The 16,408-nt window shown below is 57.5% G+C and overlaps 1 protein-coding gene across 1 annotated transcript in view; it reads right to left on the bottom strand.

The window, feature by feature from the left end:
- ZNF618 (zinc finger protein 618) overlaps positions 1-16,408 on the bottom strand; it is a 166,603-nt gene that overhangs the window by 9,868 nt on the left and 140,327 nt on the right. Inside the window, exons 7-11 of the mRNA XM_054174189.1 lie at positions 14,294-14,399; positions 13,893-14,108; positions 9,066-9,149; positions 7,901-7,957; positions 32-109 (exon numbers count right to left, since the gene is read on the bottom strand). Of these exons, the coding sequence (XP_054030164.1) occupies positions 32-109; positions 7,901-7,957; positions 9,066-9,149; positions 13,893-14,108; positions 14,294-14,399 (541 nt within the window). The remainder of the gene's footprint in view (positions 1-31; positions 110-7,900; positions 7,958-9,065; positions 9,150-13,892; positions 14,109-14,293; positions 14,400-16,408) is intronic.

The following is a 16,408-nucleotide window of genomic DNA, read 5'->3' as shown; positions in this document are numbered from 1 at the left end:
AGCTGGAGGCGAGGCGAGGCGCCCAGCTTACCTGCGTGGGACTGCATGTGCTCCAGGAGATTGTTATAAAACTGGAACTGGATTCCACAAGCTCCACAGGTGTAAGGCTCTGTTTGGGAGAGATCAGTTCAGAAGAATTACACAGAGTATGCAGGGCAGCAGCACAAGTGCATGCTTCAGTCTGTACAGCAGCGGGGCTGTGCCTCAGGGCCGGGGCCTCACCTCAGCCCTCCTGTGCCTGGCACGGCAGCTCCTTAGCACTGAGCCCGGGGCCTTGGGCTGTGACTTGGGCAGGCCTTAGGGCACATCACTGCTTCCTGGGCTGGGCCTCACATTGTCACTTTGCTGCCCTTGGAGGGCAGAGGGGCAGCTCCTGCACCTGCTGGGTGCTGCAGCAGGGCGTGGGGGGCTGCAGGCTGACCTAGCTGATGCCTGCTGCAGGCTGCTCTAAGCACAGCCTTGTTCTGGCTAAGCCTGACAGCAAAGCAGGCTGAGCTCGTTTCATATCCAGTCCTGCCCAGTTCCAGACTCTGCTGCCTCTCCTGAGCAAGACAAGGAGCACTGGGCTGTGCAGAATCCTGCTGCTCAGTAGGGCATGGAGAAGTGCCACAGGGTGCTCAGGGGGTGTGGGGGGTTGTGACAGTCAGCAGGTGCAGTGAGACTGGAGACTGCTGAGTGCTGCTGGCCTTGGTGGCAGAAAGCTGCTTGGGTAAGCAGAGTTGGAGGGGGAGAAGCCCAGGAATCAGAGCTGAGCCAGAAGGCTGAGAAGCAGAGCAGGAAGCTATGCTGCCAGAGCAATGTGGATGAGCTGGAGCCAGGCAAGAGCTGGGTGCAGAGCTCCCTCGTGAGCTGGAAGAGAACTTTCAGTTCTCTCCTGACAAGGAAGTTGAAAGTGCTTTCTTCCACTGCATTCTGCAGTTGCTGGGTCCAAACAGCATCAGTGGAGTGCCTCAGGTGACAGATGCAGGATCAAGCTAGAGGGGCTGAAACACATCAGCATTGCAGATGTCTCCTACAACTCTGGACAGATCGCTGCCACCACCTCCTCTGTGGTATTTTGTCTCCTAAGAGCAGAACAGCCAAATGCAAGCCTGTGGCACATGAACAACTCTGCAGACAATGCCTGGCACACAGAGGGCAAGGTCTGCTGCTACAATGGCTCAGCAGCCTGCAGCTACCTGGACCACTGAACAAGCAGCAGCAGCAGCAGCCAGGATGGAGGAACCCAGCCACAGGGAAGCACAAGCCTGACTTGGCTGCAAGCTGGGAGAGGTCCATCTCGGGTCAGAAGTCAGCACATGGCTACAAGAAGCTTGCAAGGAGAAACACAGAAAGAGACCAGGAGTGCTTCATGTAAGCTTTAGACAATCAGAGAATCATGGAATTGTTTGGGGTGGAAAAGGCAAAGATCATCCAGTCCAACCATCAACCCAACACCACCATGGCCACTACACCAGTCACAGAGTCACAGAGTGCAGCAGGTTGGAAGGGACCCTCCAAGGGCATCTTGTCCAGCTCCTCTGCAGGCAGCAGGGACATCTCCAACTGGAGCAGGCTGCCCAGGGCCACAGCAAGTCTGAGCTTGAATGTCTCAAGGGATGGGACCTCAACCACCTCCCTGGCAGCCTGTTCCAATGTCTCACCGCCCTCATTGTGAAGAACTTCCTCTGATGTCCAACCTAAAACCATGGCCCCAGGTGCCATGGCCCCAGGTCTCTGGAACACCTCCAGGCATGGGGCCTCCCTGGGCAGCCTCTGCCAATCCCTGACCACTCTGGCAGCAAAAAAACCTTTTCCTCCTCTCCAACCTGAGCCTCCCCTGGCTCAAGTTCAGGCCAGGTCCTCTCCTCCTTCCCTTCCAGGCTGTGAGGTGAACCACTCTGCACCTCAGCTCTGCAGTGATGGAGCCAGCTCCATCTGGAGCAGCAGGACCCAATGCTTCATGCAGCTTGCTGTACTGGCTTGTGATGCTGCTCTGTGTCTTTCCTGCAGGGAGGAGGTTTGGGAATACCCTACTAAAGTAGCTGTGCCTGTGGAAAAAAGAAGGAAGACTTGGGCAGCTGAGTGACACAGGAGGAACTTCAGGAGCAGGGGGACTAAGGTGGACTGGCTGCTCCTGTTGAGATCAGTGGGGAAATGGCTGTGGTAAAATGAACAAGAGGTGAGAATGGTTCAGATTTCTGTTGTAATTACCAGAGAGAAGACCCCACCTGGGTTCAGGCCACCCCAACAGTCCCTCTGCACAGCTCCCATCCCCTCCTTCACTCTTACCAACCACCCCACTCAGCTTGGTGTCATCTGCAGACTTGCTGAGCGTGCCTCAGCCTCACTGTCTGTACCACTGATGAAGACACTGAGCAGCACTGGTCCCAGCTGGGACCCCTAAGGGACACCACTTGTCACAGGTTCCTCTGCAGCCATGCCAGCTGCTGCTGTGCTTCCCACTCCTGCCACTGCCAGCCATGCAGAGCAGCAGACCCCACTCTCAGAGCTGCTCCTCTCTGAAGCTGCAGTGCTCCCTCCAGAGGCTTCACTGTGCTGAGCCAGGACCCTGGTGCTGATCAGCTCTTTGGAGACAGAAGATTGGGAAGTTTGGAAGGAGGAGGAGGAGATCACTGAAGATGTTCTGCCTGCCAGCAGAGAAGGGCTGCACTGTAGCCAGCTGAGCTCAGAGCACTCTGACTCCTTCCCCAGGTTCTCCCACAACAGAGGGACTGCTGGTGGAGGCACAGGAAAATCCACTGCAAGCACTCAGGACCACTGGAGCTGCAGCACCCACCCCAGGGCACTGCCAACAGCCTCCTGCAAGCTGCCTGAGCCCCAAGCACTGCAGCATCCCCAGGCAGGGGCATTTCATTCTCCTGGCAGCACCAAAGAGCCTTCCTCCCCAGAAGAGCCATGCCTGTGGTGCACTGGGTGCCAGAACCCCCCCTGCTCCCCAGAACCCCCCTTGCCCAGAAAACCCAACCCCTAGTGGGCCATGGCCCTCTCTGCCACCACCTCACCTCACTGCCTGCCCAGGCTCTCTGCAGACACCTTTACAGACAGGGACTGACAAGACAGCTGAGCAGGGACTTCACACAAAGGCTTGGAGTGATAGGATGAGAGGGGATGGATTGAAGCTGGGAGAGGGGAGGCTGAGACTGGAGATTGGGAAGAAATCCTTGAGAGTGGGGAGCCCCTGGCACAGGCTGCCCAGGGAGGCTGTGGCTGCCCCCTCCCTGGAGGTGTTCCAGGCCAGGCTGGAGGAGGCCTTGAGCAAGCTGGGCTGGGGGGAGGTGTCCCTGCCCATGGCAGGGGCTTGGAACTGGATGAGCTTCAGGGTCCCTTCCAACCCAACCCATTCTGTGAATCTGTGAAACCTAAAGCACCAGCAGGTGCTGAAGCCTCTTCCATCTCCTGAGCCACACAGAGCTAAGACTCAGAGGTGGCTCTGCCATTTCAGACCTGTTTCCCCAGGGCTCTCAGAGGCTTCTGTTAGTGCTTTAGACACAGCCAGTGAACAAGGCCTACAGAAGCCAAGACAGAGCAAACACCAGCCCTGGAGCTTAGGTTAAATAAATCACTCCAATTCCCATGTTAACTCTCTTTGCCACATCTAAGCCAGAGAAAACAGCAGAGCCTGGTTTGAGGCCAGGAGTGAACAGGAGCTGAGAGCTCTTTCCAGGGAGTTTGAAGAGCAAGCAGCCTGAGCTGCTGGTGCTGCAGTGAAAGGCAGCAGCCAGCTCAGCTGTGCAGGGAGCAGGCCCCCAGGCAGCTCTCTGCTCACCAGCACAGAGCCACATTTCAACACTTCTGCCCACAGCCTGATGAAAAACAAATGCAGAAGAGCTGCAAGGGAAACATCTGAGAGCTCTCCCCCAGTGTTTCCAGTGCCTTGAGCTGGAATCACAGGGGAACTGCAGGGGAACTGCATCTTCCTGCAGCTCTGACACAGAGCCATAGAACAAAGTGCTGGAAGCAGCAGCAGGCACAGAATCACAGAATGGTCTGGGTTGGAAAGGACCTCAAAGATCATCCAGTTCCAGCCCCCTGCTGTAGGGGCTGACACCTTCCACCAGCCCAGGTTGCTCAAGGGCTCATCCAGCCTGGCCTTCAACAGGGAGGAGGCAGCCACAGCCTCCCTGGGCTGCCTGTGCCAGAGTCTCACCACACTCCATACTGAGAAACTTCTTCCTCAGCTCCACTCTAACCCTGCTCTGCCTCAGCTTCAAACCATTCCCCCTTGGCCTGGCTCCAGACCCCCTCAGGAGAAGTCTCTCTGCAGCCTTCCTGCAGGATCCCTTCAGGTGCTGGCAGCAGCTCTGAGGTGCCCCTGGAGCCTTCTCTTCTGCAGGCTGCACAGCCCCAGCTCCCTCAGCCTGTGCTCCCAGCAGAGCTGCTCCAGCCCTGGCAGCATCCTTGTGGCCTCCTCTGGCCTCACTCCAGCAGCTCTGTGTCCTTCTGGGGACAGCAGAGCTGGAGGCAGGGCTGGAGGTGAGGTCTGAGCAGAGCAGAGCCCAGGGGCAGAATCCCCTCTGCTGCCCTGCTGCCCACCCTGCTCTGGCTGCAGCCAGCACACAGCTGCCTGAGGGCTGCAGGAGGCACTGCTGGCTCCTGGGGAGCTGCTCAGCACCCAGCACCCCCAAGGCTCTTTCTTCAGTGCTGCTCTCAACTAAAGAACTGAAGAACTGGGTTAGGGATGGGTGGTGGTGTGCCTGGGGCTTTCTGAGTCAGACAAAAGTGGGACAACAGAGAGATCCAAAAGCCTGGGAACTAACAGAATCCCAGCTTGGTGGGGACTGGGAGGGACCTCTGGAGCTCACCCAGACCAAGCCCCTGCTCCAGCAGGGCACCCACAGCAGCTTGCCCAGGAGCACAATGGCCAAGGGGGGTTGGAAGCTCTCCACACAAGGAGACTCCACAACCTCTCTGGGCAGCCTGCTCCAGGCCTCCAGCACCCTCCTCCTGTCCAGATGGAATCTCCTGGGTTCCAGTTTGTGCCCCCTGCCCTTGGTCCTGTCCCTGGGCACCACTGACAAGAGTCTGGCCCCATGCCCTTGAGCCTGCTCATTAGATATTGGTCAGTCCTGGGAAGATCCCCACATAATCAAGAATGATTATGCCCTGCACATTAGAGCTGCATTCACCCACCACAAATGCCCCCCTAAAGGTCAGACCTTCCCAACAGCAATCCAGGCAGCTGGGCTCTGTGGTCACTGGGCTGCAAAGAGCCAGCAACAGAGGAGGAAGAGCCCAGGGGCTCCATGCTAACACCCAGCTGGCTCCATGCTAACCTGCATGGTGCAGACAGCTTTCTTTTTTGGCCCTTCAGCTCTTGCTCAGCACTGAGGAGCTGAGTGGTTGGCCCAAGGGTGCTCACAGACCACAGTGCTGCAGGGCCAGGCCTGCAGACCCCAGCTGTGCCTGCTGGAAGAGGAGGGCAGTGAACCCTCACCACTGAGCACCACACCTGGCTGTGCCTCTTTCTGGGGCTTGCTCCTTGCTATGCTCAGGCTGCTCAGCACCAGCTTTTGCAAGCTGGCCTTCAAATCCTGCTTGGCACAGGAACCCTCTCCCTGAGTCAAGGCTGAGTGCAATGACCACCACCAAGATGGTTAACAGCACTGCAAGGAGCCACTTCCAGCCTGCAGGGTCAGCTCAGGTCTTTGTTTTCTGGACCTTGCTTAATTCATCAGTGAATAAGCACAAGCTCCAGGAGAGCTGAGGCCTGTGCTGGCTGCCTGTGGTCCAGAGGCAGCAGAGGAAGCCACCTGCACATTTCAGCAGATTCTTCTTCAAGCACCACAACACTTCCAGGCCTCATCCAGGAGCAGGTTTAAGGGGCTGTGGAGACTCCTGCCCATGAAGAGGAAGGACACTCTCCCAGGCATCAGGTGGATGACAGAAGAGTTCTTCTCCATCCACTCTGTGGCTCCACCATGCCCTGCTGGGAGATGGACTTCCTGCTAGGAGATGGCAACACAAGCACAAGGTAGGGCTCACCATGCAGAACAGGAGCTGCTGGTCCTGGGCAGCAAGGTGCCAGGTTACCCAGTAAGGACACCAGGTACTCACTGAGACAAGGGAACAGGCATCTGGAATCCAGCAGCCTCCATTCCAGTTGTCCAGTCCCCACTCAGGACTCCCCACAGCACTGCATTCAAGTCCATCTCAGGTGGCTTTAGACCCTGATCTGCTTGTCCTCTTCCCCCCTCCCAACTGCAGATCAGGATGGGGACAGAGCAAAGGGGCACAGTGTCCCCAGCTGGGTGGCCTGGAACCCTGCTGCCTCTGCCACCAAGCCTGTGCACAGCTCCACAGGGAGAAGGTGGCTCAGGGCACCGAGGCCAAGCCACAGCTCCCACCCTGCTCAGCTGGGACCTACATTCACCTCCCAAACCTGGGGATTATTCTTTGCAGCAGCAGGAGCGTGGTGACAAGCAGCAGATGGGAGTGGGGAGGATGGATGTGCCCATCCTTCTGTCATTCTCCAGCACATTAGCACCAGCTGCCTCCCTGCCTGTGCACAAGCTGCTGGCTGGAGCACAGGAGAAGCCAACGAGGCCAGAATTACTCCCAAGAGTTTTTATCACACATGTGAACACTTAGCTGAACAGTCTGTCCCTCCTAATGCAACACAGCCCTGCAAAGAAGGAAAACAGGGAGGTGAGGACGTGCCAGCTCCTCTGAAAGGAGTTACTGAGAGCTCTGCTTGGACACCCAAACACACAGATGCCTGCAGAGCCTCCACGGCCTCTCACCGCCCCTGCCAGTCACAGCCTGACCTGGTGAGGCTTGCTCAGGCTGCTGGCAGTGAGAACACTGACCCTGACTCCTGAGAGCACAAAGAAATGGCTTGGTGCATGAGCAAAGATGCAGGGGGAAAAGGGCTGGGGAAGACAGGAGGGGGCAGGAGGGGGAAAAGGGAAGATGTTTATGCATCCTCCTGGCCCAGTCTGGCTTTCAGGAGTGTGTCAGCTGCTTCCAACCAGAGCCCAACTCTCCTGAGCCCTCTCCAGAGAAGCTCAGGCTTTCTGGCTCCACATTTAGGTGAGCACCTTGCAACTCCCCTGCAGCCTGCCAGGCTCTGGACTAAGCCACCAAGCCAAGCTGTGCACACGGTGCAGACAGAAGCACTTCCTGCAGTGAACCAAGATGAGCAAAATCACAGCAAGCTCACCACTCCATTTGTAAGAATGTCTGCCTTGGTTTGCATTTTCCTGGGGGCTTTTATCCCTGTGCTTCAAATGCTGCAGTTCAGACAGAAAGGGACTCAGATGAATGAGTGTGAAGTGAGCTGGCAGGAGGAGATGGCAGGGAGAGGCTGAGATGGGGCACAGCACAGTGGGGCAGAGCTTCACAGCAGTGCAGACAGAGCTGAACTCTTGGACTCTTCAGTGCAGCCACTCTGGGTCTGCTTCCTGGCAGTGGTTCCTGGAGCCCCTGCCAGCCTACAGGTTCACTGCCCCTCCTGCAGAACTCCACCAGAGGTCTGCAGCCAGGAGGTTTGCCAGTGCAGCTCCCTTGGCAGCACTGCTGTCCTTCCTCTGCAGGCTACACAGGGCTTGATGGGAAGCAAAAAGGAGCAATCCGAGGCTGCTGCTTTCCAAGGGCCCCAGAGGAGTCCCAGATGGCAGCTTGGCATTTGAAGATGTGCACTGGAAGGCTTTGAAACCCTTCTGACAAAGCACTCACCCCTCACCCCAGAAGAGAGGCCAGGAGGAGCAGAGCTGCTGAGGGGCAAGTGTCAGAGCAGCCAGTCAGGCCAGCAGCTCTCAGCTGCTCTGTGTGGTGTCCACCAGCCTGGCTGGGCTCCCTCAGACACACCTGGCCAGCCCCTAAGGCCTCCTCACCTGCTGCTACCCAAGTGGGAGAGAACTGAAGAGAACAAGGGCCTGAAAGATAGAGACAAGCTCACCTGCTGGGTTCTGCTTACACCTCTTTTCTTTAGGCTTTTCTGTCCCCGAGTGAGCAGCTGCAATTGTGGGGTTAGAATGCTCAGGTTAGTACAGGATTGCTCCCCAGAACACAAAGGGATCACTTCCCCCAGGCCCTCTCACCCCCATGTGGGGTTTCCCACACCACTTCATTCATTTTTAACAGGGTTCCTTCCAGGAAGCCCTTTGCTTGCTTCAGAGGCAGCCACCACCCCCCAGTAGCTGTTGTGTAACCTGCTCCAGGGAGAAATCCCTTCCCTTCCCTGGCCAGCCCAGGCCTGGCCAGCACCACATGTTCTGCAGCTCCTGAGTGGCTGTGGAATGGAGTGAGCCAGCCTCTTCTGCTGCTATGTTATTTATCTCTGCATCAAGCTGCCAAAATCCCACTCCCCAGGCTCCAGCTGCTGTGCTCCACTTAGGGAACACCAGAGAATGGCCACGGCCCACTGGCAGGCAGGCAGGCAGGACACAGAGGCAGGACAAAGGACATCCCAGGAGAACTCTGTACATGCTGAACCAGATCAAAAGTGTCTAGGATCAAAAACACTTGAACCAGAGCAAGTGCTGAACCAGATCAAAAGTGTCTAGGCCAGTGGTTGGTTAGTTACTCCCACTTGGCCTTCAAGTGAGCTCCAGAAGTGGAGGAAGTCCTCCTTCTCTCTAGCAGGTGGGTTTTGGTCCCATCTCTAAGCATGCTGTGACCCTTCAGGACCTCACAAGCAGCTGGGACTCTGCTTCCACAGAGGTGTAAATCAGTTGCCAGGCTGAGCATCACTGTGATATGCAACCTCCTGTTTTGTTCCCAGTCCTTAACCTTCCCTTGCCTGTTGCAAACAGCTCTGCTTCACCAGGATGCACAGACAAAAGCACAAAGTACTGCTGGGTCTCCCCCTGTGCTCCCTTTTCTCTGCATCTCTGCTCCCCACTGGTAAACCCTGGGAGCAGGATCCCTCCCACCACCTCCCTTGCAGGCTTGGAGTGCCAGGAACCCAGGGGAGGAGTGAGGAAAGGACACTGCCCCAGGAGGGGCAGCTGCAAGCCTGCAGAGGATTCCCCAACCATCTGCACAGTGCCTGCTGGCAGCTGAGTCCTGCTGTGGAGAGCAGGAGGTGGTGAGCAGCAGCAGCAGGCAGGGACCACACTTACCACTGGAGTTCTGAGAATTGCTGTTGGCTTCTTCAAAGTTGTTTTGCACTTTGCCTTCCACTCTCCTGCTGAAAGCACTTTCTGCTGGGTGGAGAAAAGAGCAGGGATGGTGACTGGTCAATGCTGGATGCAGGACCATGCAGACAGGAGGCAAGGCAAGCTGCTCCTCCATGGAACTGCAGCCCCTGGACACAGCAGAAAGGCCAAACACCTCCTTGTGGAGGCCACAGGGCCAGCTTCACTGGGGAGACAACAGGAAGGGATTTTTCTTGAGAGCCTTCTGGCTGAGGTGCCCTGGATTGGCTCTTAGGGAGCCTGACTGCACCAGAAGGGTCATGGCTTGCTCCCCTGCAAAAAACCCCAACCCTTACCTTACTCTTCCTCAAGGCAATAAGCAGCCCTTAAAGCCTCTGGCAGGTGACCAGGTCTGGGCCCTACCACAACACCCAGTGTGTCACCTACAGAAGCACTGGGCCAGCCCTCCCTCTGCCTCCCAGTAATCTGCATTCCCTTCCTACCCACCCTCCCTGCCAGGTGCCAGCAGAAGCCTTTAGGCTGTCTCAGAGCCTGCCCAGGCTGTCTGGAGCAGCTCTGCTACATCCTCTGTGCTTGCCAGCAGTGGGCTCCCCACTGCAGCCTTCCCCAGGCTGAGCAGGGAGCTCTGATCCCCTGCAGTCAGCTGCCAGCCCCTGCCCTTGGCACCTCACTTGCTGCCCACACAGTGCAGGGCAGTTGCCCAGTAGCTCCTCCAGCCTGCAGCTGTGGCTTCTGGTCCTGGCAGCAGCTGCAGGTGACCTGAAAGGCCCCAGCAGAGCTGAGGTGCCCCCCAGCAGAGCTGGGGTGCCCCCCAGCCTTCTCAAGCTGGTGTCCCTCAGCACAAGATCAACAGTTCAGGGTGAGGTCTCATCCCTTCAGCTAGCTCTGCTGGGCAGGGGGACTTACTGTGGTGGCTCAAAGGGTAACCCAGAGGTAAATAAATGAAGGGTGAACTGGCCAGAGCAGTGGGCATGGCCTGTGCTTTATGCTAGAGACGACTCCTACACAAGGGACTCACTCATGGAGCCCACAGTCACCCACTGGGTTCACCTGAGCACAGCTCTGGAAGGCTCTGCTGGGCTCAGCCCATGCAGGCTGTACAGGGATGGAGGTGCAGGGCAGGATCCCTTCATTCCAGGAGTGCCAGGGATTGCTGAGCTCTGCTGTCAGGTTGTTGTTTCACTGTTTCTGCAGACCCCTGGTGGGGCCAGCACTGCTGCCAGGACTCCCAGGAAGAGGCCTCAGCTCCCTGCAGCCTCACATCCTCCCTGTGCTGGTGTGGCTCAGACACACTGGTTCTGTGGCTTATGGCTAGGAGAGACCTGAACTGCAGGAAGGTCATCAGATTTGGTCCAGCCAGTCCCTAGTGGACCCTAGGACCCTTCCAAGTCCTAAGCAGGCTGCTCAAATTCCCAGTCTCCTACATTCCTGACTCTTAAAAATGCAGGAGAACAGGCAAACTGCAGCCAAAGCCAGTGAAAACAGAAGCACATGAAACAGGGCTGAAAAGGCACTGGAGGCATCACCCAGTCCCCTGCCCTTGCCAGAGGAATAACTGCAGTGAGAGGCCTTGAGTCACCAGAAAATCACAGCATGGCTCAGGTTGGAAAGGAGCTCAGAGGGCATCTGCTCCAACCCCCCCATGCCCAGGGACAGCTCCCAGCTAGATTCAGCTGCCCAAGGCCTCATCCAGCCTGGCCTGGAACACCCCCAGGCAGGAGGCAGCCACAGCCTCCCTGGGCAGCCTGTGCCAGAGTCTCCCCAGCCTCACACTGAAGAACTTCTTCCTCAGCTCCACTCCAACCCTGCTCTGCCTCAGCTCCAAACCATTTCCCCTTGGCCTGGCTCCAGACCCCCTCAGGAGAAGTCTCTCTGCAGCCTTCCTGCAGGATCCCTTCAGCAGCTAAAGGCAGCTAAAATCAGATGGCAGAGAGGGGAAAAAGGCAGCACAACAGCATGGATGCAAGAGCCCCAGGTTCAAATCATGGCTGGCCATGAGGACAAAATGATTTAATTCATCTGCTTGGTCCTGCTGAGTCCTTCCCACACAGGAGGGCAGTGGCACAGGTTGTTTCTCTCCCTCTCTCCTTGACCCTGACCCTTTGGCAAAGCAGAGTTACCTGCACAGACCAAGGAGGTGCCACTCTTGGAGTGGCTGTGCAAACACTGCCAGGGGAGAGGTCACAGCTCACAGGAGCTTAGGGGTTGGAAGGGACCTCTGGAGACCATCAAGTCCAACCCCCTGCCAGAGCAGGAGCAGAGAATCCAGCACAGGGCACACAGGAATCTAGATGGGGCTGGAAAGGCTCCAGAGCAGGAGACTCCACAACCTCTCTGGGCAGCCTGCTCCAAGGCTCTGTGAGCCTCACAGTGCAGAAGTTCCTTCTCATGCTGAGGTGGAACCTCCTGTGCTGCAGTTTCCATCCATTGCCCCTTGGCCTGTCCCAGGGCACAGTGAGCAGAGCCTGTCCCTGTCCCTCCCTCCTGACCCCCAGCCCTCAGACATTTATAAACATTGATTAAATCCTCTCTCAGTCTTCTCCTCTCCAGACTGAACAGCCCCAGGGCTCTCAGCTTCACTGCCTCTGGTACCATCCAGCTCCCTGTGGAAGGTCTCTTGGGAGAGCCCCTTCTGGAGGCTGTGCTGTGGTCAGTGCCTTTCTACCACAACCTTCAGGAGCTGCTCAGATTGCTCTGTTCAAGACACTGCTTGGAAAGCCACCATGGAAATGATGCCAGCAGCGAGGCAGGAGAGGACCTCCAGGCTAGAAGATCAATCTGCCAGGCTCAAGCATGATGTGATTCCTTCCTCCATGCACACAGAGAAGAGCTCCAAGTTTTCACCCAATGCTGCTGAGACTTTTTGGTAAGCCAAGGTGGGGGGAGGGAAAGTGCCTTCAGGAAACCATCTCCCACTACTGCTGAGCTGGATCTGGCCTCTGACCAGAGGCTCCCAGTTTCCCCACTTCTGGGGGAGAGAGGAACCTGGAAGGAGCTGCTGCAAGCTGAAGGTTTCTCAGCCTGAACTCCCAGCTGGGTTGAACTGGGTGGACCTCAAGTTAGCAACAAACTGACACAAATGGCTGAGGAGTGCAGCAGGAGCATGGAGCCCCAGGGCTCCCCAGCGTGGGGAAGCCAGGCCCTGCTCTGCAGCACTGGCAGCTGGGGCTTGGTGACACCTGAGAAAAAGCCTCCTTACTGCTGCAGCCTCTCCCACCACAGCCACTGCTGGGCACCAATCCATGCCAGGCACCTGAGGGGGGTTTAAACACCAGCTGATGAACCTTCTTCTGTCCTGAGGTGGAACACAGATCTCTCAATTCCATGGATCTGAGAGCTTCCCTGCTGCCTGTACTCAGCACTGCTGAGGCCACAACTTGAGTCCTGTGTCCAGTTCTGGGCTCCTCAGGTCAAGAAGGACATTGAGAGACTTGAAGGTGTCCAGAGAAGGGCAACAAAGCTGGGGAGGGGTCTGGAGCACAGCCCTGGGAGGAGAGGCTGAGGGAGCTGGGGTTGCTTAGCCTGGAGAAGAGGAGGCTCAGGGGAGACCTCATTGCCCTCTACAACTACCTGAAGGCCACTGGAATGTGCTGCCCAGGGAGGTGGTGGAGTCCCCATCCCTGGAGGTGTTCAAGAGGGGCTTGGATGTGGCACTTGGAGCCATGGTTTAGTTGTCAGGAGGTCTTGGGTGAGAGGTTGGACTTGATGATCTCTGAGGTCTTTGCCAACCTCATTGATTCTGTGACACATGAGCTCCACAGCTCTCATCCCAGCTATGAGCAGGTATTTTTCACTGCTCTTTGCTTTCTTGTTTGGTTTGGGGATTATTACTTATTTTACTCCCCTTTGTTTAAGGTTTGAGCTTGTGTGGAAGGAGGAACCAGGAGGAGCCAGGAGGATCAATCTTAACTTGAGTCTTCCACTACTTCTGTAATGGTTCTGTGGCAATAACCTTGCTGCTGCAGCCCAGCTTCTCTCTTGGCTGCTCTTGTGGAGAGTGGGACACTCCCCAGCACTCCAATTGGCTTCCTCAGGCACAGCCCTGCAAACAGCACCTCGAGGGAAACAAACTCTAAATGGCAGAGGAAACCCCCCCCAGACTGTGCCAGTCCTTGTCAGGAAGCTCTCTCCAGTTTGTGACACCAGGATTTGAACCAGGGTCTGCTGTCCCTCATGGTTAGCATGATGCTGAAACCAACTTGTCACTGGGAAGAGGTCACAAACACTGCTGCTGAAGGACAGCTTTATACAATCACCCAGTGTCAGGGGTAGGAAGGGACCTCCAGAGATCATCCAGTCCAAGCCCCCTGCCAGAGCAGGGTCACCCAGGGCAGCTCACCCAGGAACACAGCCAGGTGGCTTTGGAAGCTCTCCAGAGCAGGAGACTCCACAAGCTCTCTGGGCAGCCTGCTCCAGGCCTCCAGCAGCCTCACACCAAGCAGTCTCTCCTCCTGCTGAGGTGGAGCCTCCTGGGTTCCAGCTTGTCCCTGTTGTTCCCTGCCCAAAAGCACCAGCACCAAAAGGGGCCTGGCCCTTGACACCCACCCCTCAGACCTTCACAGACATTGGCAAGGTCCCCTCTCACCCTCCTCTCCTCCAGACTCCCCAGCCCCAGGGCTGCCAGCCCTGCCTCTGCAGCGTGGCAGCGGATGGAAGCCCCGGGGCCGCTCCCGGGGGCGGCTTTCCGGAGGGCCCTGAGCAGAGCGAGGCCAGGAGGGGCCAGAGGCCGAGCCGGGGCGGGCCTGGCCGGCAGGCAGCCGAGGAAGCTGATGGCAGAAGGGCATTTGGTACCTGTGATGGCCTTGCTCCCGGGGGAGGCGGAGTTGGGGGCGCGGAACATCTGTGCCTGGGAGGCGGGGGCGCCGGCGGCGGGGCCGCGGTGCAGCAGCGCCGAGCAGCGGTTGATGGCGGCCGGAGGCTTCTTGCTGGACTGGCTCCCCTGGGTCTTCACTGCCACGAAGAGTGGAGATCGAGAGAACTCTGGATGTGAACACTCAGAACTAGTGCCTGCACAGTCAGCCAGCCCCCAGGCCCTGTGCCTGCTGGGAGGGTTGCTCTCCACTACAGCCACGCTCCGGGCCCTTGCCTGGGGACCTGCGGCGGCTGCGGCTGCGCCGAGCCCGCGGCACCGACCTGCTCTGCCTGCTCGCCCCAGGGACGGGCTCCTGGAGCCTCTTGGGTCCCTTCCACACCTCTGACTGCCACCTGACCGAGCCAGTCCTCCTCCAGCAGCGTCAGCCCACAGCCAGGAGCACTGCCACGGCCTGGCTGGGTCACCTGCATGGCTGTCCTGTGTTCCTGGGCACCCAAGAGCTTGTGAGCAGGTCACTGATGTGACACCCAGAGCTCTGAGGAGGGGGTTGGTAGCTCTGTGGTACCTGAACCTACTCCAGCAGCATCAGCCCACAGCCAGGAGCACTGCCATGGCCTGGCTGGGTCACCTGCATGGCTGTCCTCTGCTCCTGGGCACCCAAGAGCTTGTGAGCAGGTCACTGATGTGACACCCAGAGCTCTGAGGAGGGGGTTGGTAGCTCTGTGGTACCTGAGCCTACTCCAGCAGCATCAGCCCACAGCCAGGAGCACTGCCACGGCCTGGCTGGGTCACCTGCATGGCTGTTCTGTGTTCCTGGGCACCCAAGAGCTTGTGAGCAGGTCACTAATGTGATACTCAGAGCTCTGAGGAGGGGGTTGGTAGCTCTGTGGTACCTGAGCCTACTCCAGCAGCATCAGCCCACAGCCAGGAGCACTGCCACGGCCTGGCTGGGTCACCTGCATGGCTGTCCTGTGTTCCTGGGCACCCAAGAGCTTGTGGGCAGGTCACTAATGTGATACTCAGAGCTCTGAGGAGGGGGTTGGTAGCTCTGTGGTACCTGAGCCTACTCCAGCTACATCCTTTGTCTTGCTAACCAAAGACAAAGGAAAAGAGGCTGCTGGTCATGGAGGGAATGAGGAGGCAGAGTTCCCATCCTGCAAGTCAGGAGAGGCCCTTTGGTCCCTGACTCCAGGCAGGGTCTGTGCCATGGGGAGAAATCCTGCAGTTCCTGGGATGTGCTCTCTGAGTGCCTCTGCCATGCACAGTGAGGATCACCAGGAGTTTTCAATGCCAGAAGTCACCTGAAGACCCTTCAGGAGGACACTCTTTGTCTGGGCCACAGGGACTAAACCAGCAGCCACAAAAATGGAGCAACACTCAGCAGCTGCTTCCATGCAAAGGGGGACATGGCTCCCACTCCCACCACCTGCCAGGGACTCTGCTGGATCTGGGCAAGGGTATCTGCAGCTACCAGAGGAAGATGTGGTGAGAGCACACCCCTGGGCCTGGACTTGCCCAGCTGAAACCCATACTTGGTGGCTTTTGTAGCTCATCCACATTCCACATCCTTCAGATTTCTCTGGGCTCTAAATACATCACCCAAGAGCATCCCAACAGTCCTGCAAGTGTGAGCTGCACCTTCCAGAGCAGACAGAGCCTGGAGGAGGACAGGAAGACAGCTCTGAACCCTCTCCCTGTGCCCCTCTGTTCACAGACATTTCTAGAACTAGGACAACAAATGTGCCTCCAGCTCCCTGTGTGTGGGAAGCCTCTGAGACTGCTTGGAGAGAGTGAACAGCCCAAGAGAAACAGCACAGCAGATGGAGACTCACAGAATGGGCTGGGTTGGAAGGGACCTTCAAGCTCATCCAGTTCCAGCCCCTGCCATGGGCAGGGACACCTCCCCCCAGCACAGCTTGCTCAAGGCCTCATCCAGCCTGGCCTTCAACACCTCCAGGCAGGAGGCAGCCACAACTTAAATGTCCCCTGCTCCACTTTCAAAGCCCTTGTCCCTTGTCCTGTCACTCCCCCTGGAGCCCTTCAGGTACTGCAAGGCTGCTCTGAGGTCTCCCTGGAGCCTTCTCTTCTCCAGGCTGAACAGCCCCAAATCCCTTAGGCTGTCCCCACAAGGGAGGTTCTGCAGCCTCTGATCATCTCTGTGGCCTTCTCTGGAGCCTCTCCATCAGCTCCAAGTCCTTCTTGTGCTGGGGGCCCCAGAGCTGGAGGCAGTACTGCAGGTGGGGGCTGAGCAGAGCAGAGCAGAGGGGCTTTTAAGAGGCATAATCCAGCTGTGAGCATGTGAAGAGCCTCTGCTCAGCACTACCAACAGGGAGCTTCTGCAGGAGACATTTGGCATTAACCCTTCCTGGGAAGCCCCCAGCAGAGCTCTTGTCCAGGCAGCAGGCATCCTGCAGCACTCACCAAAGTCACCCCCCTGGCCCTGCAGGATGAGTCCTTGTCTTTAGCTCATCTGCAATGAATTTGTATCCCTGGT

This window comes from Dryobates pubescens, chromosome 29 (genome assembly GCF_014839835.1).
Source record: "Dryobates pubescens isolate bDryPub1 chromosome 29, bDryPub1.pri, whole genome shotgun sequence".
Taxonomy (NCBI): Eukaryota; Metazoa; Chordata; class Aves; order Piciformes; family Picidae; genus Dryobates; species Dryobates pubescens.
The sequence above is the reverse complement of the archived record's forward strand: the minus strand, read 5'-3'. Positions and strand labels throughout refer to the sequence as shown.